This window comes from Podarcis gaigeae, assembly GCF_964106915.1.
Source record: "Podarcis gaigeae genome assembly, chromosome: 17".
Lineage (NCBI taxonomy): Eukaryota > Metazoa > Chordata > Lepidosauria > Squamata > Lacertidae > Podarcis > Podarcis gaigeae.
In genome coordinates this window covers 22,386,641-22,412,240 of record NC_139694.1, presented here as the reverse complement: position 1 = coordinate 22,412,240, position 25,600 = coordinate 22,386,641, and the positions used below count along the sequence as shown (strand labels likewise).

The window sequence follows — 25,600 nt, the reverse complement described above, 5'->3', positions numbered from 1 at the left end:
AACCCTTGCTACTGTGCCCTTTCTTCTAGCAGATCAAGATGATCAGGTGGCAGCAAAAAACTGCAAGGTTTCTAGCAGGGGCAATTAGAATGAGATCCATTATTTTACTATTGATGTAAACCTCCAAAATGTATTTTGTATAGTTAAGTTTTCACCTTTGTCTTCAGCACATTTTATTTTATTTTATTTTGTTGCTATGGCTAGTGACTGATGCAAATAAAGATTCTTCTGATCTGATCTAGACATGAACTGCATTTATTTACCAATGTTTATGAACTAGAATCTCCTTATTTTCCAAATATCCCCAGGTGTTGCTGCTTTGGACTCCGGCATTTCTGGAAAGATTGGCTTGCGGGCAGTTGTTTACTACTTCTTCACTACAGCTTTAGCCGTAATCCTAGGTAATCCTAGAATCTTTATAATCCTTAAATTTATTTGCATTGTACAATGATGTTTTGTGTTTATTTTAAATGCACATCAGAAGTAAACAGTCATTTTTCACCTCACCCAGATTTTTTAGAAGGATAAACGGTTACATCTAGAGTCATTCTCATGGAGTAGGATGTTTTCCTTCATGCCACATTCCCGATATGTGATTTCATAGGCATACAGGATTGTCTTAACAACAATTATAATGCTTAACCATGGGATTACTTGTACCTGTACCGTTACCTGTACTATTTAGGGAAGCTTTTAATATTTGATGAATTCTTGTATTTTAATATTTTGCTGGAAGCTGTCCAGAATTGGCTAGGGAAACCCAGCCAGATGGGCAGGGTATAAATATATTATTATTATTATTATTATTATTATTATTATTATTATTACTGAGCAAACATGGACCAGGCAGGAGCAAAGCAGCTGCAATCTCCTCCTTAGGATCCAGCACATTCACATAAACCATCATTTCGCTTATTGTGAATGTGCAACTTTGGCCCCTGTGTCCATGTGCTGCCTTGGTTCATCAATAGGCTTGGTGGGTTGTGTGTTTATCCTTTCACCTTCTATAAAGCTTACTCTCTGCTGTGTGTGGCACAGAAGCTCAGAAATGAGTCAGCTGTTTCCTCACTAGAGGAATTAACCCATTAAACTGCATTCCTTAACACGATCTTGTGGCGACTTTGTATCCTGTAACAGTGAACTCAGTTTTCCACCAAAGTTGAAAGGAAAAATCACTGATTCTACAGCTGACATAATCCTGGCCTGTCATTTGCTGTGCTCTGGAAACAGCCATTGTACACCTTGTTTTCTTTTTTAAAAAAATGTTGTGTGCAAGATTTCCATCTGTTCAGAATGTTATTTTTCTCCATTACAGGGGTTGTGTTGGTTGTGGCTATCAAACCAGGAGTGTCCCAGAATGCTGCGGAGATTGACAGAATGGGAAGTACACCTGAGGTCTCCACAGTGGATGCTATGTTAGACTTGGTTAGGTGAGCTTTCAAATTCTGTTCTCTTGCTAAATCGATTGCACCATAAATGCCACTGTCTCAAGCTTTAAGCTATCAAACCATATGTATCTGAGAGATGGAAAAGCTTGTACAGTCATACCTCGGGTTACAACCGCTTCAGGTTGTATGTTTTTGGGGTTGCGCACCGCGCCGAACCTGGAAGTACCAGAATGGGTTACTTCCAGGTTTTGGCACTCGCTCATGTGCAGAAGCACTAAATTGCGCTTTGCACATGTCCAGAAGCGCCAAATCGCGACCTGCGTGTGCGCAGACCCGGCGCTGCGGGTTGCGAACGTGCCTCCTGCATGGATCACATTCGTAACCCGTGCTTTCACTGTAGTGTAGAACTTTTAAGCAATAGATTGTATTCAGTGCTGTCTGCAGACCTTGAGCAAGCAGAATAAACCTCTGCTTTTACAACGAGACTTCACATTCCTCTTCTTCCCGCGGAGCCCTCTGCGTGCTTTCAGTCACCTGCCCCAGGTGTTGTGGTTTCTCTGGAGCATATTTTGTGGGGAGAAGCAGAGATGTTGAAGTCCAGATGCCCAAGTGGAAATCTGTTCCTGCAATGCTGGATTCTGACCAATATAAAGGACTTGTTCATAATGATGCAGTTCCTTTTCTTGATAAAGCACAGAGGGTAGCGTATGCAATTCATATTAGCTTTTTTTTTCTTTGCTCAGCTAGTAGGTGTCCCCTGCCCAATGCAGTATTTGGAACCATTTGTCTGACAAAACAAAATGATATAATCACGAAACATAACAAGGAGGAAAGTGTTACAAAGTCTGGGTGGGACATTTTTATCCTACTCTGTCAATCCAGTAAGGTTGTATATCTGTATCCTATCCACTGCATCCCAACTGAATGACAAATATAGCATGAAAGAAAGATCCCAGTCTGCTGTGAACCCATTTGTTAAAACGTTGACTCTTTAAGGCCTTACATAAGTGTTTCACCTTGAACAGATCTTCCTAGAACTTTGAGCCTTGATATAATATATCCTGGGATATGTGGAGAGAGAGAGAAAGAGAAACATTATCACCAGCATTCCCTATTGCTTCTTGAATATACTTTGTATTGTTACATTGCAATATCATTAAAGCATTTTAAAATCCTTCTGCAGGAATATGTTCCCAGAAAACCTTGTGCAGGCCTGTTTCCAACAGGTAAGTTCAATCTTGGTATTTACTAACCCCTATTCTGGTATTTACTAACCCCTTCTCTGGGTGGCACAGTGGGTTAAACCACAGAGCCTAGGACTTGCCGATGAGAAGGTCAGCAGTTCGAATCCCCGCGACAGAGTGAGCTCCTGTTGCTCTGTCCCAGCTCCTGCCAACCTAGCAGTTTGAAAGCACCTCAAAGTGCCAGTAGATAAATAGGTACCGCTCTGGCGGGAAGGTAAACGGCGTTTCCGTGCGCTGCTCTGGTTCGCCAGAAGTGGCTTAGTCATGCTGGCCACACGACCCGGAAGCTGTACACCAGCTCCCTCAGCCAGTAAAGCGAGATGAGCGCCGCAACCCCAGAGTCAGCCACAACTGGACCTAATTGTCAGGGGTCTCTTTACCTTTACCTTTACCTTACTCTGCATTTATTTCTCCACCTCCATAAAACAACATTGTGGTGCTTATACTGTAGGATACTGTGATATTTTGGGTGCAAAAAAACACAACCCTAATGAAAACATCAAGGAAAAATTAGGGTCTCCAAAAATTCACTTTCCTTTCCAATTACTAGCGCTTTAGGCAACAATTTTCAGGACCAAAGCAACATATAAAGCATGCATTCCAGGGCGACATTAAGATACAAAACCAAAGCCCTTCATAGATCAAGTGGTTCCCTTTTTCTAGTGGTGCAGAAATATTTCGTGGCTGCAACTTCCTCAGCACTGGGATTGGCCCGCAAGGCGTCATCTTTCCAGCTCACAAAAAGAAAGCGAGGAATCAGAGGGAATTTTATGGTTCTCTGATTGCTTGCAGTTCTAGGTTCTGAGGAGAAACGTTAGGTAGAAGGAATAAGGAATGTAGAAATAAACCAACACAAGGACATGACCCTGGCTCAGGTGTGGCTGTTCGGAGAGGATGTTGTGTTCTATTAACTGCCCCTCTCCCAACACTCTTAATTCCCTTGGCAAAGTTTTCTGGAACAGTCTCACACTTGTCGTCTTACACAACAGCAGTTGGCAGGGCAGGGCAGGCAGGGCCTCCCAACAGCAAGCATTGAGGTGGATGGGGAGGAGCAACGAGCGAGGAGCTCAGCACAGGAGCATCAGATTGGCTTTGCCGAGCTTCCTGCACCTTGCCCTTCTGCCTCTCTCTCTTGGTAAGCAGCAGGGATACTCAGGGTCGGGGAGCCAGGTGAGCAACACCACCCTGCCAACCAGTGCTCCTTCATCGTTATTTACACAGGCAACTCCCCATTTGCTCGCAGTCAGCATGCTCGCAACCACTGCTGGTTTTTTGGCGTGCGGTGCCTCAGAACACAACCCCTGTGTAAATGGGGAGTTGCCTGTGCTCTGTTTCACACAGGCAGCTAGCCTTGTGAAATACAATGAACCCCAAAAGGGAAACATGAAACCAGAGTTTCCCAAACTTTGGCGTCCAGCTGTTTTAGGACTACAACTCCCATCTTCCCTAGCTGGCAGGACCAGTGGTCAGGGATGATGGGAACTGTAGTCCAAAAAAAAGAGGTGGAGACCCAAGTTCGGAAACCCTGCATTAAACAAATACTTCATCAAACAAAATTATTATTATTATTATTATTATTATTATTATTATTATTATATTTTATTGGGAAAAAATCAGATATAATGCAGTAGATATAAAAAGTAGGAGAAAGGAAAAAGAACAAAACACAGAACTGTGTAAAGGCAGAAAAACTATATGCAGATATACAAAAAATACCCTAACCCATACATGCTTTTATAAATTTGATATTGTTATCCTAATACTAATAGAAATATTAATAGTCTGCTGCATTTTGTATAAATTCATTCCAAATATTGCCGTATTTATCCAAGCAGAGTCTATGTTTATAAGCAGTTCGTTCGCCGGTTGCAAGTGTTATCGTATTATCAATCCACTGGTTAAAGGAGATCATATCTTTATTCTTCCAGTTCATCAATATCAGCCTCTTGGCTACCATTAGAGAGCGTAAAATCCATTTTCGTTGTCCTTTTGCTAACTTCCATACAGTAGGTATAAAGAAAACCAAATCATTTATTCCATACAACGTTGGCTCTTGTTCTAACATAACCCTTCATGATGATTTCCTAATATCATATTAGGTATTTCTATCTATGTACAAATTAAAATGCATCTGCATGTCAGCCGTTGTTGACATGTTGAAACCATAAATCGTATGTATCAGCATTCTAGGCCTCACTAAACACCTTCTACCCTGAAAAGAAGTTTAAAAAATAGTTTCCTTGTCAATCCATGATATCCTAAGAATGTAATGTATGTTTTCTTAACTTTCAGTATAAGACCAAGCGTGTAGAAATAACGATCACAACGGAAGTAGACAAAAATGCTACTATTCCTACACCAGACCCACTCTCGACTGTACTGCCAACAGAGATTTCAAAGGTATGATTACTACTGGTTATTGTATTACTTCAACTATTGAAATTATGAAGAACGGGTGAGGGTAGTGAAATTCTGCTTGTAAATGTGATAATTAATAACAGGAATTGAAAAGGACCTACTGGACCACAATGTTAAAAGACCCAAGCTTGTGGTTGAATCCCAGTGGTCAGGGATGATGGGAATTGTAGTCCAAAACATCCGGAGGGCCGAAGGTTGCCTATGCCTGCTATAACCCAAGGGGGAAAGTAGCAAAGTAATCAATAAATGGGACGCAGGTGGCGCTGTGGGTTAAGCCACAGAGCCTAGGACTTGCAGATCAGAAGGTCGGCAGTTCGAATCCCCGCGACGGGGTGAGCTCCCATTGTTCGGTCCCTGCTCCTGCCAACCTAGCAGTTCAAAAGCATGTCAAAGTGCAAGTAGATAAATAGGCACCACTCCGGAAGGAAGGTAAATGGCATTTCTGTGTGCTGCTCTGGTTCGCCAGAAGCGGCTTAGTCATGCTGGCCACATGACCCAGAGCAGTATCCCAGCTCCCTTAGCCAATAAAGCGAGATGAGCACCACAACCCCAGAGTCAGCCATGACTCTGGTGGTCAGAGTCCCTTTACCTTTACTAACCAATAATACCAAACAGGCTTAGGTTTCTAGAGTTTCCAGAACGAGGAAACTGCTTAAGTTTCACATAAACAAAATGCGTTGTTGGTATTAATATTTTATTGAAAAGATTTCAGTTTAAAGAAATAAAGCGATGCAAAGAAAAAGAGAAATAAAAAGGCCAAAAATATGTAGGGGGGAAACCCACAATATATGAATATATATGAAAAATACCCGAACCCATACATTCTTATATAAATCTGATATTATTATCCTAATACATATGGGAATATTAATAGCTCACTACATTTTGTCTAGACTGATTCCAAATACAGCCGTGCCTTGCAAGTCGAATAGAATCCGTTCCGGAAGTCCGTTCGACTTCCAAAATGTTCGAAAACCAAAGCGCAGCTTCTGATTGGTTGCAGGAAGCTCCTGCAGCCAATTGGAAGCCCTGTCGGACGTTTGGCTTCCAAAAATAGTTCATAAATCAGAACAGTCACTTCCAGGTTTGCGATGTTCAGAGCCAAAACGTTCAAGAACTAGGCTGTTCGACTTCCAAGGTACAACTGTATTGTCATATTCATCCAACCAAAGTCTACATCTGTAAGGTGTCCATCAATTGCAAGTGTTATCATATTGTCGATCCATTTATTAAAGGGAATTGTATCTTTATTCTCCCAGTTCATCAATACCAGCCTCTTGGCATTGTTGCTGATTGGTAACTTTTCTCCTTCACTCTCAATCTGCAGAATATAACCAAGGAATACAAAATAGTGGGTTTGTATTCCGATGGTATTAACGTTCTTGGCCTGATAGTCTTTTGCCTTGTCTTCGGAATTGTTATTGGGAAAATGGGAGAAAAGGGGAAGGTGCTGATGGACTTCTTCAATGCACTGAACGATGCCACAATGTATATAGTTCAGATAATAATGTGGTAAGTAGAATGATATCTTGCCCGTAAGTTTTGTTACTGAATTCAGGATGATAATAAAAAAGTAATTTACGTAAAATTTCTTTCAGAAACTCGACGTGATTAACAGGTTTATTCCTTGAGTTTTAAAATATTATGCATTTGGCTGTGAAAGCTCTTTCTCCCTCCCCACCTCTCTTGCTTTTCCTCTTCCCCCTCCCCCAAAAGAGACTATTTATTCAGCTATCAAAGTTACGGTATCGCTGACTGTTGGGGACGGCATTTTTGGTATTCATATAATTGAACCCTTGTTGCCAAAACTATGACACAGCATGGTTTCTGCTCCTAACTTTCAAAAATATAGCTCTTCAGAGCTTCTAAGGTTACCAGACGCCCCTGTTTCCCGGGGACAGTCCCCAGATTTACAAATCAGTCCCCATACAAAATCCATTGAAGTTGACACATGTCCCCGGATTTATTGAAATAAATCTGGTAACCTTATCATGGTAACCTTACCAATGATGGTTTTTGGATGGGCTATAATAGTAAATAGCTGCTTTACTTATTGCTTACCTGATTTCAGTGTTTACCACTTCTTTCCAATCCTATACTGTAACAACGACACATGTGAAACCTGTAACTGTTTCTTCTGTTATTTTTGTTCTGCATTCTATTGCAATTTGCAAAATTAAAAATTATTATTTTTCAAAAAAGCAATGGAGTACAGTTGAGAAAATGCACTCCCTTAGGAGTGCATCTAGAAGCAGTCTAGAATTAAATTTCTGAAAGAAAGAAAGAAAGAAAGAAAGAAAGAAAGAAAGAAAGAAAGAAAGAAAGAACACTTCTATAAAGGGGCTTTTATTTTGTTTTGCAAAGGTATTCCAACTACACAATGCAGTACTGCCTTTCTTAGCTGTCCAGTGTTGATTGACTCGTGGATAATTTAGCTGAGATTCCTGCAATGCAGAGGGTTGGACTAGATGACCTTTGGGTCCCTTCCAACTCTATGTTTCTATGTCTTCATGTTTTGCATAGAAGCTCAAATTATGAAGGTGTTCATAAAATGTACCAGTCATGCTAATGTCTTTTTTTACAACACTGAAAACTATGTAATGGTTCATAAATACAACTTGAGAAGCAAATAATTTCAGCCACTTGCTTTCTGTTCATTGTCAAATGCATGAAAAAAAAGTTGAACAAATTTGTTGTTTAGCGTGTTTTTATAGCAAGCTCAATGAAATAACAGTGATCATAGAATACTTTTTATGACGTTTTGTGCATTCCAGGTATATGCCGTTGGGTATTATTTTTTTGATTGCTGGAAAGATAATAGAAGTTGAAGACTGGGAGATTTTTCGCAAACTGGGTCTTTACATGGCTACTGTTCTAAGTGGGTATGTTATTCCTTGAACCCTAATAAAAATGTATTTATTTACTTTTCATTTTTAATTTATATACAATAGATCGGTTTCTTATGTAACTGGGTATGAGAGGACATTCGTTTTATAGACATTCTAATTTCACTGTGCTTCAGAACGACATTGAATTAGAAATGCACTATTTTTATTTCAATTGTCAGCTCCCAGGCAATATAATGGGGGGGGGCACATGAGGCGGGGGAGGGGAGGCATAGGGTTCCAAGCTGAGTTATGTGCATATAAATGGAACTCATTTATGTGGTCACCTAAGGAGTATGGTGGCCAGTGTGAGATTTGAATTCTCCCCTCCCCCCATAATTTTTATAAAATTTTCTGTTTTACATTTTTGAATATTCATTTAAACAACCTTAAAATATCAGTGACTTCCATTTTCTCTTTCCTTGGGTTCATTTTGCATAACATAAATCCCTGCATATTTTACATAAATTAAACCATGGATAGGCAAACTAAGGCCCGGGGGCCGGATCCGGCCCAATTGCCCTCTAAATCTGGCCCGTGGATGGTCCCAGAGTCAGCATGTTTTTACATGAGTAGAATGTGTGCTTTTATTTAAAATGCATCTCTGGGTTATTTGTGGGGCATAGGAATTCATCATTCCTCCCCCAAAAAATATAGTCTGGCCCCCCACAAGGTCTGAGGGACAGCAAACTGGCCCCCTGCTGAAAAAGTTTGCTGACCCCTGAACTAAACCATTCAGTATTCCATTATTACACCCATCAAAACTTATTTACACTGTTGAATTTACCTTAATGCTGCCAGCGTTTTCAAGTGTACACAATTTCCCAATATGTCGCACCTTGATGCATATGAGTAGATCATACATCAAATATATAACAATATCAAACAAAGTATACAAGTGTGTCACATATATGAGATATTGTTGGGGCAATTTTCCAAGTCAAAAACTGCAATAGCTAGGCTAGCTTGCTATGCTTCTGGTAGGTTTTGGAACCTGTTGACAGCACTTCCCTAATGCTTTATTGTCAGGTAATATCTGAAAGGTAAAAAAGGGGGGTATCAGGAGGAAGTATGCATGCATGTTAGGAAGCAGCACCTTGGGATCAGGGCCATAGTGGGCGCCGTTTTGCATGCACCTCTGGGTGTGTGTGGAAAGAGAGAGTCACCTGTTGCCTGAACATCTAGAGATCTATTGCCAATATGGACAGAAAAGATTGATGGGCCACAATGAAGGACGATAACTCAGTGGGACTCTCCTCCCGCTGTGCAAGTGGAGGGGCCGTGAGAGCCCGCAACCCCACCTCCTCCTTAAGGCGGAAGTGGCTTTCATATTAATTTGAACAGTTTTAAAAACAGAACTAAATTTCAAAAATGGAGCTGCGATTTCTGCATTGCAAGTGGGCTGGACTAGGTGGGATCCTTCCAACTTTACAGTTCTGTGATTCTGTGATTTCCCCTCCCCCTTTTTTCCCCCCAGGCTTGCAATTCATAGTATTGTGATTCTGCCGCTTATGTACTTAATAATAGTCCGGAAAAACCCGTATAAATTTGCCATGGGGATGGCTCAAGCACTTTTGACAGCACTCATGATTTCCTCAAGGTAAGGATAATTTTGAAGAAGAAAAAAATCTTCTCTTCATATCGAATCCTCTTGGAATTAATAGAAATGAATTTAGAAATGATTAAAGCTGCCCTCTGTTAAAGTCTACATCTTAATTTCCAGTAGCCCCATAAGTTGTTCTCATGCCAGGTTAATAGCCATGCACATTGGCATTTTACTACTATGCTTCTTAAAGTCTTTTCTGTATTTTCTCCCCTCCCCAAATGTGTGTGATGCAGTTCAGCCACTTTACCTGTCACCTTTCGCTGTGCAGAAGAAAAAAACCATGTTGACAAGAGAATTACCCGATTTGTTTTACCGGTAGGCGCTACAATCAACATGGATGGTACCGCCCTTTATGAAGCAGTGGCTGCTGTTTTTATTTCACAACTTAATGACTTAGAACTAGATATTGGCCAAATAGTGACCATTAGGTAAGAATTGTACTCTTGCATGCTTTTCAGTTCTTCTTTCCCAAGCAATGTAACTGCTGACTTCGTTGTGATTTTCAGTTTAGCCCTCCAAGCATGGATTAATTCTAACTTTTAGAACCAAGAATTTAGAGGAGATTTAGAGCACACACACACACCCCAAAAAACCCCACCTCATAGCAGTATAAAATGCACGGTTTTAAAACCATTTAATCTTAATATATCAAACAGCAGACCTTGTTGTGAATGTTGTCCCACCTCCTCCAAGACAGCTAAAATACAGTGGTACCTCGCAAGACGAATGCCTCGCAAGACGAAAAACACGCAAGACGAAAGGGTTTTCCGGTTTTTGAGTCGTTCCGCAAGACGAATTTCCCTATGGGCTTGCGAGTTCTTGCGAGTTTGTTTCCTTTTTCTTAAAGCCGCTAAGCAGTTAATAGCCGCTAAGCCGCTAATAGCCGCTAAGCCACTAATAGTCGTGCTTCGCAAGACGAAAAAACCGCAAGACGAAGAGACTCGCGGAACGGATTTATTTCGTCTTGCGAGGCACCACTGTATCTTCCCTCTTGACACCACTGCTACTAAAACCTAAAATGGCTGCAGTGTTCTATGATGCAAGAAAAGACACAGATCAATTTTTTAAAAAACACCCACCTGGTATATCCCTTAGAAATCCCTTTAGATTATTTCTTCAATTTACAATCATCCAGCAGTTGGAGCTTCCCATAAAGTCAACTTTTTTAGAACGGTAGGGAATATTTTTTTTAATAACAACTCTGGTTTAAAAACTTCAATAAGTGTTTCCATAACTGCACAAGACTGAATGAAGCAGAAACATATCTGATGGCCTTTTCTTTGTTTGGGATGTAGTGTCACAGCAACAGCAGCCAGCATCGGAGCTGCAGGTGTGCCCCAGGCTGGACTAGTTACCATGGTGATTGTCCTGAGTGCCGTCGGACTGCCTGCTGAAGATGTTACCCTCATAATAGCAGTGGACTGGCTTCTGTAAGTGTCTAACCATGAATGTCTCTCGATCCTGTGTCCTCAGTAATGCAGGTACAGTGGGTTTAGAACTTAATTCGTTCTGGAGGTCTGTTCTTAACCTGAAACTGTTCTTAACCGGAAGCACCACTTTAGCTAATGGGGCCTCCTACTGCCGCTGCGCCGTCACCGCGCAATTTCTGTTCTCATCCTGAAGCAAAGTTCTTAATACGAGGTACTATTTCTGGGTTAGCGGAGTCTGTAACATGAAGCGTCTGTAACCTGAGGTACCACTGTATCCATAATAAAACATAGGGTAACCTGACAGCGTAGTATGTGCTAGACCATTAACTTGAGAGCAGATCTGCTGTACATCTTATTATTTGTATCAAAACATGTGACATACAGATCGCAGCCCTGCTGGGGGGGATTACTCATCCGTCCACCCAGTGTGTGGTTTAAAGGTAAAGGTAAAGGTACCCCTGCCCGTACGGGCCAGTCTTGACAGACTCTGGGGTTGTGCGCCCATCTCACTCAAGAGGCCAGGGGCCAGCGCTGTCCGGAGACACTTCCGGGTCACGTGGCCAGCATGACATCGCTGCTCTGGCGAGCCAGAGCTGCACACGGAAACGCCGTTTACCTTCCCGCTGGTAAGCGGTCCCTATTTATCTACTTGCACCCGGAGGTGCTTTCGAACTGCTAGGTTGGCAGGCGCTGGGACCGAGCAGCGGGAGCGCACCCCGCCGCAGGGATTCGAACCGCCGACTTTTCAATCGGCAAGTCCTAGGCACTGAGGCTTTAACCCACAGCACCACCGTTGAACAAATTTGAAAACGTACAGAAAGGGTGAGGAACCTGTGGTGGATCCACAACTTCCACCATCCCTGATCTTGGGCCATGTCAATGATGGCCAAAGTTGGCCCTCCAGCTGCTTTGGGACTACAATTCCCATCATCCCTGACCACTGGTCCTGTTAGCTAGGGATGATGGGAGTTGTCGTCCAAAATCAGCTGGAGGGCCAACTTTGGCCATCACTGGGCTAATTTGACAGGGGCTGATGATGGGAATCAGAGTTCAGCAGTCTCTGGAGTTCAGCAGTCTCTGGTTTCAGGTTTTCCATTCCTGGTCTAGGTATATCACTAATAAATGTGAAAATGAACACATTCTTGACAGTAGGAAGAGAATTCAGCCACTCTTGTGGTTTTTGTATCATATATATGCTGCTAATGATTGAAAACCCACTGCCCCAATTCGGTCCACAAGTAATAGCTTTGAACCTCTTGGCGAATACAGTAGCTTCCCATTGCAGTTTCTGTTTGAAGTTCTTTTATTCAAGTTTGGGTACCATAAGGTCAGTAACAAAGTGTCCCAAGATGATAAGAAGTTTCCCCAGTGGGTATATATATATATATATATATATATATATATATATATGCAGGTTTTGGTGTCCTCGGGTGTCTTCCCGTGTAAAAGTTGGGGTGTCTAGGCGACGTTTCGACGAGGTCTCACTCGTCATCTTCAGGCTGGTGCTTTCGGCTTCTTGTTACTGGAACAGAGCGGGATCTCAATGTTTGAGTTCCTATAAATACTGTAGAGGGGGTGTGGTGTCTAGCCTCCAATGTTCTGGGCAGAGAGGAAGTTCCCAGGCTAGTGTGCCTTTTCTTCTTTTGTTCCTTAATTACTTGAGAGATACCTTGAGTGATTTCTTGAGTGATATCCTGAGTACCACTTAGGTGGGTCATTAGGTGTGGATTAGTTGCTAAAGTCTTTGTGTCTTGACCTCTTGAACTTTGTGAAGAGTTTTCCTGAGAAGATGGCTGTATTGCACTTAGTTGTGCTTTGGCTTGGCTTCGTGTATAGGGGCGAGCCGTGGTTTTGTGGCTTGTGTCAGCCAGATCTGTGTAGGGATTGCAGGGGGGTGCAGCATCCGGAGGTGCCACCATGGATTGGCTACTGGATGGTGTCAGTAATTCATCTGTGGAGAGGGTCTGGGTTTGGGTCTGGTGTGGTTGATTGGTGTTGGCGTTCTGTGTGCCTCTGGATCTGGTGTCAGTTTTTGTGGGGAGGGCTAATTTCCAGATGTCTGGCAAGCGGGATGTGTCGTCACGCTTGTTCATGTTGTGAGGGTGTTTCTCTATCTCGATGGCTTCCATGATTATTCTCTTGTGGTGATGTTCCGTGTTAAAGAGCAATTTGGAATCTGCAAAATTAATTTCGTGTCCTGTTTCTTTCATGTGTTGGAAAAGAGAGGAAGTTTTTTCTTCTTTTTTGACGTCGCCTAGACACCCCAACTTTTACACGGGAAGACACCCGAGGACACCAAAACCTGCATTCCTGTACCCGTGAAAATCTACGAAAGCAAATATATATATATATATATATATATATATATATATATATATATCTGTTTCTGACATCACATATGCATTCATTTAGTATTTGGCATGGAGAATGACCTGTTTTGTTATATGTAGCATGCAAAAGGCCATCGCTGGAAGGTGCTGGCATATATCACATTGAAAGATTAGAAGACGAATAACCCCCTGATGTTGTGGATGGGTCACAAAAAGTTAATTAGGTTCTGCAATAGGGTTGCTGGAGTAGATATGGGCACAGAGTTGGCATCTGGGTCTGCTGCAGGGTGGGGTCCATGTCCATATATGTCATACATCCATACATTTAACACATCTGTTGAAGTGGCCCCTGAAAGCTTTGTTAGTCCTTAAGGTCCAGACAACAGACTAGCATGTTAACCCCTCTGCAAACTATCCTAAAATCAGAACAGCATCTACCCACAGGTATTCTCCACCCAAATCAATATTATTTTCTTAGTTTGACGGTTTGCTACTGAATTCCTGTAGCATTCATTTATTGTTGTTTAGTCGTTTAGTCGAGTCCGACTCTTTGTGACCCCATGGACCAGAGCATTCATTTATATGTCACATTAAAATCTTTACTGAGCCAACTTAGAGTTCATTTCTGATCATTATGAAAATACACAGTTCAGGAACATCGGGAATTTATTTGGAGTATGTCTGTACTACTATTTGATTTGTGAGAGCTTTAGAGTGCGAACTAGAAAATGAGATAGCAAATGGGTCAGTTTCGGGTAAAATATATATTTTCAAGTATTTCTTTATAGTTGAATCATGTTCCCATTTTGTTTCATTGTGTTAATCAGTTTATTTCTGAATGATTGGTCTTTTTGTTGGCACAAGTTTCGATATTTCACAGTCAAGATTTCCTTGACACTCAGTTAACAATATTAACAAGAACCCAGCTAATCATTTGGTTTCAAAGCCCCAAGGCAGCCAATTGTATACCTTTTCTTTGCTACGACAGACACTTACCGTGTACTAGTAAATGAATCAATTGCCATGACAATTGCCTTCTGGCATACACTTGCAATCTTATCTGTTGCATTTATTTTTATAACACCGAATTCTTTTTGCAGGAAGCACATTGCACCAGACTATGTGCCAGGCCACTTAGCACTTCTGCAGATTGGCCCCAGGGTGCCACATTGATTATCAGTCTTTCACTTATTACCTCAGATGTATGATCTTTGTCCTTCCAGGAAGTAACTCATTAGCAGTCATTTAGATTATATGCAAGGTTGTGTGTCCATGGTTGCCAGAGGGAATTTTGCTCCTAACTGCCTAATATGATTTTGGACCCAAAAAAGCACTTTAAAAAAAAAAAGGAACTCCCAATAATGTTCCAGGGCTGAATCCTTGGAGAAGCAAATTAACACTAACAGTACATTTTTGCCTACTCAGAGATTGGTTTTACAGCGTTCAATGGGCTGTTTAACCAGTTGTAGAATGTGGTGTTTGTAAGTAAGTAAATTGTGCACTACCGTTCCAATGTAACCCCTGTCTCAAGTGCCTCAAGGCGATTTTGTCTGTTGTCTTCAGAACCAGGCTATGCTGAAGAAGCAGTCAGAGCATAGACTTGATTCTAAGCCATAGCCAAGCCCATTGGCCCCCTGTTTCTGTCTAAGTGTGGCACACAATCAGTTACATAGCATGGGTTGCTAGCACCTAGAGCTGCGTGGAGTGGGTGGGAGGGAGGGAAACGGCAGAGTACACATGCGCATTCAACTGTGCAACAGTGTCCATGTGACCCAGGAGATTGCAGCCACAGAGATAAGAAAGGAAAAGCCATTCCCTTGTCTGGAGAGGTCACTTCCTGGTTCACATGGAGCCCAGTGACAGAAGTTCGCAGCTGTATGGAGGTAGCACTGGGTGTTGAAATTTTGCACCCCCTAGCAATTTTGCGCCCCTGCCCTGGTGCCCACCCACCCCGCTATGCCACTGCACACAATCTCCCACTGCCTCTGCCATGTATCTCATTTTTGATGCAGGTTGGCAACAGCAGCATTATCTAGTTGATAGAGGGTATATGAAATCAAGACACTCATTAAGCATGCCAGTCTGCAGTCCCCAAAAAGGCTAGTGGAGTTACAGAATTTGCTTAGAGCAGAGATCAAATTTGTATAGAACCCTGGGCAGTATTCAACACTAGGACCTTCAGCTGTGCAACGAAACTTGCCCTCCCTCTCCTTTCCCTATGCATTCCTTGAGCATAGAGGGATTTCCTTCAGAGCAGATTTTGGGGTGTGTGGAATGCAGACAGAGGAAGTTGGAAGTTCCATTGGACAAACAAGTCCTTCTGCTAGCAGAACAAGTGCCCTCTTAATTTGATTTTTAAAAGGGGGGGGGACTTAGTTTCAGGATCCAGTTTGCATCTATACATGAAAGCATAAATACAAGCAAAAATTTCCAATTGCTGGGGTCCACTTGAAAACTCAGTTCACTCTGAATTTAAAGTTCACGTTGAATTTTTGAAACACAAATGTTAAAATTCATTCCATAGAGCTTAAAGTTCATATTTTTTTTTAAACTGAGCTTTCGAATGTGATCTTTCCCACATTTTGTTTGAGTTCTGGTTCTGTGCCATTCATGACAATATCAGCCTTGTGGACTGAAACACTTTGCAGAAGCAGTATAGCTTTTGCCTTTGTAAAAATAGATTGGACCTAGTCAACTTGCCCGGACTGACCCAAAATGTTTATTCCATAGGGATAGATTCAGAACAATGGTGAATGTCCTCGGCGATGCCTTTGGCGCTGGAATTGTGGAGAAGCTCTCGCAAAAGGAGCTGGAACTTATGGACGTTGGTGCTGAAGTCAACATAGTGAACCCTTTTGCCCTGGACAAAGCAACAAAGGATGACAGTGAGGAAACAGAGGCCAAGAAATCTTATGTGAATGGAGCTTTTGCTATTGATAAATCAGACACCATATCATTCACCCAGACATCACAGTTCTGAATGAAATTGACTGACAAGGGAGCCACACTGGATTAAAGGACATGGGAAGGCCCTATGTTGAGCCATATTCTGGGCCCCTCTCACTTCAGACCCCACATGCTGTATTTTTTCTTCTTTGCCTATATTCATACAGGCAAACAGGAAGACACACATCCTGTCTCACAAAACTCCCCTTCTCAGATCTGCCACAACACAGAGAGCACAGTTTTTCTGCTCCTTTTCTTGTGCACGCTATAAAGAGATTTAAATTTGGCCCACAGCTGAGAACGTGGCCATTTCACAACGGGATGGCCAACATGTTGTGTTGATTTCTTCAGGAGCCTCAGTGATAGGTATATTCTCAGCATAGAGATGTTCCCTGACAAATACACAACGTCGGGGAACCCTACACAGCTGAGGCCCTACACTGAAACAGGCCACGGTCTTACCTGTGTCGGCACTCTGAAGAACATCACCATGCATGAAATCATTTAGCAAACCGAAAGGATAAGTGTGTTGCTTTGAAACAGAGGCTCCAGATTTTCCTCAGCTCTTTGTTTTTGAAACATCTGATCATTGTGGGCAGATTGATCCCGGTTGCACAAATACGTATTTTCTTTTAAAGAGCCATCTCTTGAGAATTCTAGGTATCTGCTTGCAACGATCATGCTGATAAGTTGGGATAATAAACCAAAGGATATGGTTTATATCTGAAGCATAGTGCGGCGTTCCCATTCCTCTACTCTGCACATGAAATTCCTTTTTGTTTTTCAAAAAAGGAAGCCTCTTCTTTTAAAAATAACTTTAAAAGGAATTCTTATTTGAAATTCCATTTCTGACATATCTCTGCAAATCAGCACTGTGCCAAATGTACATTCTGGTAGCTAATTAACTGTTAGAGAAAAGAGATGAGACTGGTCCTTCAGTACATGTGAACTTTTAAAAAGTATGTGTATATTTTTTTTAAATAAACTATATAGTATGGAAATTGGAAATTACTACAAAAGAGCTTTCATTTTCAAGTTTTCTTTTACACCATAATTTATAGCAAGAGCATATCTGGACTTCAAATGCTAAGTCAATCATAACAGCTTTGCTGTAATTTGAAACTCTCATAATTTAGCTGTCATCATTTATTAGTCCTCTTTTGGAAATGGCAAGAAGTAACTTCAGAGCTACCAGTATTTATCAGCTCCAGGGAAAACAGATAGAAATAAACCGCATAGCTATTCATGACATAGCTTGTCGACATTTTATGCTTTCAAGAATATACCCACTGTGTAATTGCTAGTGGTTAGCTGAGTATCAGTTTCCTGCTTCTTACTTTCATTTTATAATTTAATCTGAAAGCTTGCAGTGGCCAATATGATAGGCCTCACGACAATAAAAACCCAAACTTTAAAGCAGCCCTTGAATGGTGAAGAACAAATATTAGCATTTTACAAGTGTTCGTAGCATAACGGAGACATATTTTCATATCGGCTACATGGGCGTGGCTTTTTTATCAAACCATTCCATAATGTTAAACATTTTATCTAATACTTATACCAGGTATTTTAATGGTGCACTTTTTCCTGCAATGAAAAATTATTGCAAAGTATAAACTATTTTGAGCACACATCCCTTGTTGGCTACCTGACTTGAAACACAGACTAAAATTAAGAGAGAATACCTTTTCTTTTTTTGTAAATAAGCTTGTGTTAAACCGAAAAATATGCACTTAATTGCTATCAAGAAAAATAAAAATTTCTGTAGCATTAGACAAACTTGGTCTTACACTTTTGTATTCAGTAAATAAGCCAGGATATGTGCCAAAGACAACTGAAACAAACCAACAAAATCACATCTAGCATACATTTTGATAAATTGCACCTTAACTGAGAGGCATAATACTGTATGTATTTAAATATTATAAGCTAAAAATGCAGTGCGCATACAAAGTGAAAGTGTTGATATGTTTATACAAAATGAAGGCGTGTACAGTGTAAATTTGTTCTTTATCTTGTGCACAATTATTTTTTAAAATATATTTGTACAGCTTTGCTACTGCTAGAGACAGAAAAACACCCAGAGCCAGTGGTACTTATTTCTTTGCAGCTTTCTTTTTGTAACGCGTCCTTCCACCTCTGTACATGTTGCCTTTCTTTCATCTGAATAAACAGTCATCCTGCCTACAAACTATCCCTGTATGCAGACTTCTCCCTGGGAACAAATACATCACGTGGGCTTCTGCTCATCTGTTCTAGCTGTTAAACTAGAATGGAAGAAAAACAATGCCTGGTTTTTCTGAAGCTGGTTTTGCCAGAGTAGCCCTAAGAAATATCACACAGCTATTCCAGAGTGAGTTGTGGCTCGGACCCGTGTTTCCTTGCGACCAGTAAACGTGGTTTATTATTAAGTCACCTATATTATAGCAGGTGCTTATAAATCAAAAGAAACAGTGATGTATCAGTCCTCAGGCTCACGACCAAGACCTAAAGATAAGAGCTTTGGAAACTGGAAGCTCAGGACTAGTATCCAAAATGTGCTTTGGCTGTAGCAAACCCAAGCAATCTGACAATAAACAATAGCGTTAGTCACATAATATGCATATTTAAATCAGGTTGACTGTTTTGATTGTACTTACGTTTCTGTGAACTGCTTTGGGGGGTGTTCCTTTGGGGATGAGACGGAAATTAAATAATACTGCTATATCTGTTAATCTTCTAGATTTCTCATGGTTATGCCCATGTGGAATAAATCGTGTGCAGCATCATGAACTATGATCACTGTGTACTTTCATTCTTCCTACTTGTCGAGGTACAGCAAAAGCACATCTAATGGGTTACACATAAGCACATTGGGGCTTTTCTAAAAGATGTATGCAGCAAGATCCATGTGCACAACAGAGCCATTTGCAGTATTTTCCTCAAATTCAAATTCAAATTCAAAATCCTTTATTAGGCATAACACACCACACATAAATAACATAATACAATATAATATAAAATAATAATACAACGCAACATCATCACCTACCATTAACAACCACTAAGTCCCCTTATCATGGCCCATCCTTTCTTCATGGACAGCTCTTAAAAATTCGGCCGCTATTAAAGTAATTTGATCATCGCTGTCCGCCAGCATGTCCTGAACAGTTGGTTGAGTAAAAGTCTGTTTATTGAATTTTAGGGCCTCAGTATTTTCCTCAACAGCAGTTTCCTGTGTGTGTAACGGGCGTGGCTTATCTTGTGAAGCAGAAAGTTCAAGTTGTGAACAGTGGTACCTCTGGTTGCAAACAGGATCCGTTCCGGAGGCCCGTTCACAACATGAAAAGAGCGCAACCTGAAGCCCCGTATCTGTGCAGGTGTGCGGTGCGATTTGGCACTTGTGTGCATGCGCGAAGCACGATTTAGCGCTCGTGCGCATGCGCGAGCGGCGAAACCCGGAAGTAACCCTTTCCGGTACTTCCGGGTCACTGCAGGGCGTAACCTGAAAGAACGTAACATGAAGCAGACGTAACATGAGGTATGACTGTATAAAGCTGATGCACAAAAACACGTTCATGTACAAGTGCGACATTACTTGCTGGAGAAGGACCACTAACTCCCTAGCATCACTGGAAAAACTCTTTCAGTTTGTTGATTATTAATGACTTGGCCAGGAATCAATACATGGCATCGTATCATGAGTCTTGAGAGGAATGTGTGCCTGCTTAGGTGCGCAACTATAATTAATTTTCATTGAAGCCACTGGACATTACCACATGATAACTGAGTATTTTAAGTTGCAATCAAGCAGTCATATGGTATTAACCATTCATGCAGAAAAGTGTGTTGAGGGCAGCCAGCAATTTTTCCACAGGTGGAAGATCACAGTTTTGGTTTAGTTATCCCCTTTATAACCAAAATGTGTCAAGAGTACATTTAAAATATTAAAAAGCTTGTGTCCTTTGTGTACACAGGGCCTGATTTATTCCCAACGTAAGCCAATTTAATTTAAACAGTGTTTGGCACAAACTACTAGGGCAGATTCCAAAACTGCTTGGAATAGTTGAGTATGCATTTGTTTTAGTGCTATATTGACAATTTGTTTTCTAACTTGACAAATTCGATAAAACTACATTGAAGTTTTCGGGATGTCACCCAATGAATTAAACCCAGTGACCATGACTTCTGACGTGTGGTCGTGAAGTTCATAGTCTGACACTCAACACTGTGACCTGGTTCAGATGTAACACTCTCCTCTACAAGAGTTTGAACACATCTGCATGCCAGAGTGGTGCATGCACTAGTTATCTCCCACTTGGACTACTGCAACGTGCTCTACGTGGGGCTACCTTTGAAGGTGACCCGGAAACTGCAATTAATCCAGAATGCAGCGGCTAGACTGGTGATCTGGGAGCGGCCGCCGGGACCACATAACACCGGTTCTGATAGATCTGCACTGGCTCCCAGTATGTTTCTGAGCACAATTCAAAGTGTTGGTGCTAACCTTTAAAGCTCTAAACAGCCTCGGTCCTGTATACCTGAAGGAACATCTCCACCCACATCGTTCAGCCCGGACACTGAGATCCAGTGCCGAGGGCCTTCTGGCGGTTCCCTCATTGCGAGAAGTGAGGTTACAGGGAACCAGGCAGAGGGCCTTCTCGGTAGTGGCGCCCACCCGGTGGAACACCCTCCTGTCAGATGTCAAGGAAATAAACAACTATCTGACTTTTAGAAGACATCTGAAGGCAGCCCTGTTTAGGGAAGTTTTTAATATTTAATGCTGTACTGTTTTTAACACTTTATTGGGAGCCGCCCAGAGTGGCTGGGGAAACTCAGCTAGATGGGCGGGGTATAAATAATAAAATTATTATTATTATTATTATTATTATTATTATTATTATTATTATTATTATCTTGCATTTTCAACTAGGTATTGGCATTTTGTACTTTCATTGAAACCAGGAACGGCCATTAAAACTAACTATGCTTCCAATTTTGTAGTGGCCATTCTGGGAGAGGGGGTGGGGAAAGAAAAAGTACATGAGGCCAAAGTTCATCCACACAGCAGCAAACTATGATCTGGTGTGATCCCCAAACATAGCCAGTACGCTGCTACAAAGGTCTGTCTAAAGTCACTTTTGAAATAGCATTTTGTGCTCATGGATTACCATTGTAAATGTATCGTGTGAGGGGAAATGTTCCATAGGATTTAAAATCCACATATGCTTCACAAAGAAGAATCTATGGAAGGGACCAGACAGAAAACCAGGGATCTGTCTAGAAAGAGTTATCATCCCATATAATACGTCCCATTATCCTTTCAAAATCCCAGTCCATTGGCCCAAAATGTTTCACCAGGAGCTCTGCTATAGACATCATAAGCCAGTGATAAAACTATCCTCCATTAATTTGTCTAATCCATGTGTAGGCAAACTAAGACCTGGCGGCCGGATCTGGCGCAATTGCCTTCTAAATCTGACCCATGGACGATCTGGGAATCAGCGTGTTTTTACATGAGTAAAATGTGCCCTTTTATTTAAAATGCATCTCTGGGTTATTTGTGGGGGCGTAGGAATTTGTTCATTTCCCCCGCCAAAAAATATAGTCTGGCCCCCCACAAGGTCTGAGGGACAGCGGACTGGCCCTCTGCTGAAAAAGTTTGCTGACCCCTGGTCTAATCCCCCTTTTAAAGCTCACTTAGTGGCTATGACTACATTGTAATGGCAGCGAATCACAAACACCTGGTTGGAGCCAGACTGTTGGAGCACTCCACACACATCTTTGCACCGGGCTGGGGGGGTCATGGGTTGTGATGGGCAGAGGTGTTCCCCCCCCCCCAGCATACACAGAGCTTTGCCAACTAAGTCGGCTGGCTGCTGAACTTGTAGGCAGGCAAAAGTGCTGCTGGCACGTAGCCCCACAATGGGGTATTCAAAGGGCAGGGAGAGGGAGGGGCAGAGTTGATCCTACAGCCATCAGGTGATGGGACCTGGATCAGTCCAGGCCCAAACGCTGCATCTCCCACCCCATCCACTGTGCCCCCACCACTCCATTCAGTCTCATTGGGCAATGGCCAAGGTTACGAGTGCACCCCAGTCAGTTGAATTTCAGTCCGATTAAAATAAATGGAACAGGTTAGTAATAATTTAACTAATGTCCTATTGATTGCAGTGGGAACGGACTTCAGCTAAATTAATCGAGATTCAGCCACTAACTGTACCGATTTTGTGAAGAAGTACCTGTTAGTTTCAGTTGTATGTTAATTGCTTAAAAGGAATGGCCTACAAATTTTTAAATTATTTATTATATAACACACGGCCACAGATACACATAAAACTTATTATATTTTGATAAGTTTATAATGTAATTGATTGCATATTTAAACTTCATTGAATTTAAAAAATACAATAATTTATTTTTTAAACGTATGGATTTATTGAAATATAGATTTAACATTATAGCAGTGGAAAGCCTTAAATAACTCTATTTTTGCACTCTCATTTCATATGCTTGATAAAAAGGAACCAAAGATTCTCAAACTGTTACTTTTTCTTTCTTAATTATTTCAGTGAATGTTGATGCTGTTGTAACATACCATCTTATCTTATTAAGCCACTGTTCCGTCAAAACTCAGGACTGTGCCGTTTGACTAATATCACTCTGGGCAGTTGACAACAAAGTATTAAAACACAAAAAAAACTCAAACATTAAAAACCTCCTCGTACAGGGCTGCCTTCAGATGTCTTCTACAAGTTATAGATAGATGTTTATTTCCTATTACAAACTGGCTTCAATAATAAAAGTAGATGTGTGATTGATGGCTTCTATATATTCCTTGACATTGCTGTTTGCAATCGATAAGCTATAAAACCATAATGTTCCATGAAGTGCTTTTTTTTTCTTGGAGGGTACGCATACCCCTAAAGATTTTGTGAATCTAAGTTTGGCCTCATTGAGGTGCAGTATTTCAATATGAGTAGGAAAATGAGAGTACCCATAAACATTTTAAAGAAAAAAAGCACTGGTCCTGTTAAGTTGTGGGCGAACATATCAGACAACACAGCGATTCTTCCAAAGCAGCTCTTTATTTGTAAGCTGGAACAGAACTGAACTGAGGAGCTCAGTCAGCCTGCTTATATAGAGCTCCACTAGAATGCAACAGTAACCATTTTCTGTAACTAGCCAATCACTGCACGTCACTTTCAATCCTTCATTTGCATACAAACTATCCAATCACTGAACGTCACTTTCGATCCTTCATTTGCATAACTATCTACAGTATCCCCCTGCTGGCCCAGGGTGAGAACTTCAGTGCACAACAGGTCCCATGCCACAATGTTCAGAATCATGGGGAGTGAAGACAGCAGCCTGATCAGAAACAACTTTCACTCCACACCACACCTGTTTTCACAAATGATGTTTTATAAAGCAAAGACACAAGCTTCCTTGAAAACCTGTACCTTTCAGGATGGTTTTAAGTTTTAAAAAAAGAACGCTTCCTGTATATTTGATTCAAAGGGGATTCAAAAATAAATAAATCTGAAAGCATCTTGATCTTGATTCTGAGCAGTCATGTGCTAAAAACCCCACTTACCACAGAAGCAACAAGGTAACCAGGGTTTGTTATGGGGATTAGCTGAATCGGGACCAGAGCTGGGTGGGAAGGGAGCTTTGGCCCTATACCTCAGCTGACCCAAATCAGTCCTCCGGATACCTATTTGTGCCCATAGGAATTTTGCTCACATAGCAAATAGAGGGTGTGAGGAGGCCCAATTCTGAAGAAGCCGCTCCCCCAGTATTATACTCCTGATCGAGACTGGGATTCTCTGTGCAAGTCACTTTTGTCTGTTGTTATTTTTAAAAAGAAACAAGCAAGCAAACACCAGCCACACAAGACAAAATGACATGAATTTTGCCACATGCAGTTTGGACCTAAATTGTAAGAGTGCTGGATTTAGGATCTGACATGGAGCTGAGCTATTTCCACCAGGACTCAATTAATGGAGAGACCCCAACCCTTTTACCTTTCATACTGACCCCTCTTAGCTACTGTGTTTTAAGGAGATGGGTGGCCACAATGTCCTTGTTTTCTCTGGATAATTGTTGGAGGGGATGGAATAGACATGGGTAGGCAAACTAAGGCCCAGGGACTGAATCCGGCCCAATCACCTTCTAAATCCGGTCCAGGAATCAGAGTGTTTTTACATGAGTAGAATGTGTGCTTTTATTTAAAATGCATCTCTAGGTTATTTGTGGGACATAGGAATTCATTCTTTTTTTCTTCTTCTTCAAAATATAGTCCGGACCCCCACAAGATCTGAGGGACAGTGGACCGGCCCCCTGCTAAAAAGTTTGCTGACCCATGGAATAGGATGTCCCTATTTGCACCTGAGAAATGTTGGAGGGGGTGGAATATAGCTAAAATTAGGGTTAATCAGAACGAGATTTGTGAGTTGCACTAAGAGCTTCCATACCAGCCCAACTCCTACCAAGCATTTGAGCACTGACTAGATCCAACAAGATCTACAGCAATTCACTCACCTGGCTATCGTAGTGGGAAAGCCTCATTATGCCAGTCAAAGATAAGCCAAGTATTTTCCGGGAAAGGTTAGGAAGTGTGAAATTATGCCAGAGAGCTTTCGAAACATCTTCACTGGAGGTCTGAAAACTCTGCAGCAATTCAAAATGATTAACTAAGTCCCTGATGGCATGGTTTTATGTCCATAATTTTGTTTTGGTTTTGTTACATTTCTATAGAACCAAGAGACTGCTTACACTGGTGTATATTCTGAAGAGGCAAGATACAAAAATCTTACGGACTTGCTGTTGCCTGGTCACATTAAATAATATTTATGTACCTAATCTTCCTCTAACCTGGTAGAGGAAATAGCTTTGCTTGTCAAATTTAGTAGTGCTATGGAGAGATATAAAATATAAAATATGGATTATGAAATAATATGCAGTTGAAAAGGTTGACAATAAGACACATGGATTCCTTTAATGGAATACCCTTCACATAGGGATGGTGAGAGCGTTCTCCCATCCCTATCACCTGAACCAGAGCCTATCCACAACCCTACAAGTTGTAACAATTTGCTACGTGGCAGGCGAAACCCAAGCCAATCAGCCAAGTGGAGGAAATTCCTGCCGTGCCCCTGTCCCAACGACAGACGACACACAACGGCATAGCAAGATCAATCGGAAATACCCTAAAAGTAGGGAGAGGTGGGTGGGTGTTCCAAATGCACAAGCAGAAAGAGGAAGCTCTCGGTATATATAGGTTCCTCGATCGGTTTACACTGCACCCCACTGGCCAGATTGAACCCAACATCGAGGGACCTACCAATCGGCTGTTGTGGCTAACCAATCCA

General features: G+C 41.5%; 1 protein-coding gene across 2 annotated transcripts in view; it reads left to right on the top strand.

Annotated features, from left to right (window-relative positions):
- Nucleotides 1-19,025, top strand: part of SLC1A1 (solute carrier family 1 member 1) — a 39,313-nt gene extending 20,288 nt beyond the window's left edge. For both annotated transcript variants that reach the window (XM_083719224.1, XM_083719225.1), the window contains exons 3-12: nt 309-401; nt 1,316-1,430; nt 2,572-2,614; nt 4,925-5,032; nt 6,378-6,562; nt 7,825-7,932; nt 9,413-9,535; nt 9,775-9,969; nt 10,837-10,971; nt 16,032-19,025. In XM_083719224.1, the coding sequence (XP_083575350.1) occupies nt 309-401; nt 1,316-1,430; nt 2,572-2,614; nt 4,925-5,032; nt 6,378-6,562; nt 7,825-7,932; nt 9,413-9,535; nt 9,775-9,969; nt 10,837-10,971; nt 16,032-16,281 (1,355 nt within the window). In that variant the 3' untranslated portion in view covers nt 16,282-19,025. The remainder of the gene's footprint in view (nt 1-308; nt 402-1,315; nt 1,431-2,571; nt 2,615-4,924; nt 5,033-6,377; nt 6,563-7,824; nt 7,933-9,412; nt 9,536-9,774; nt 9,970-10,836; nt 10,972-16,031) is intronic.
- Nucleotides 19,026-25,600: the final 6,575 nt, after the last annotated feature.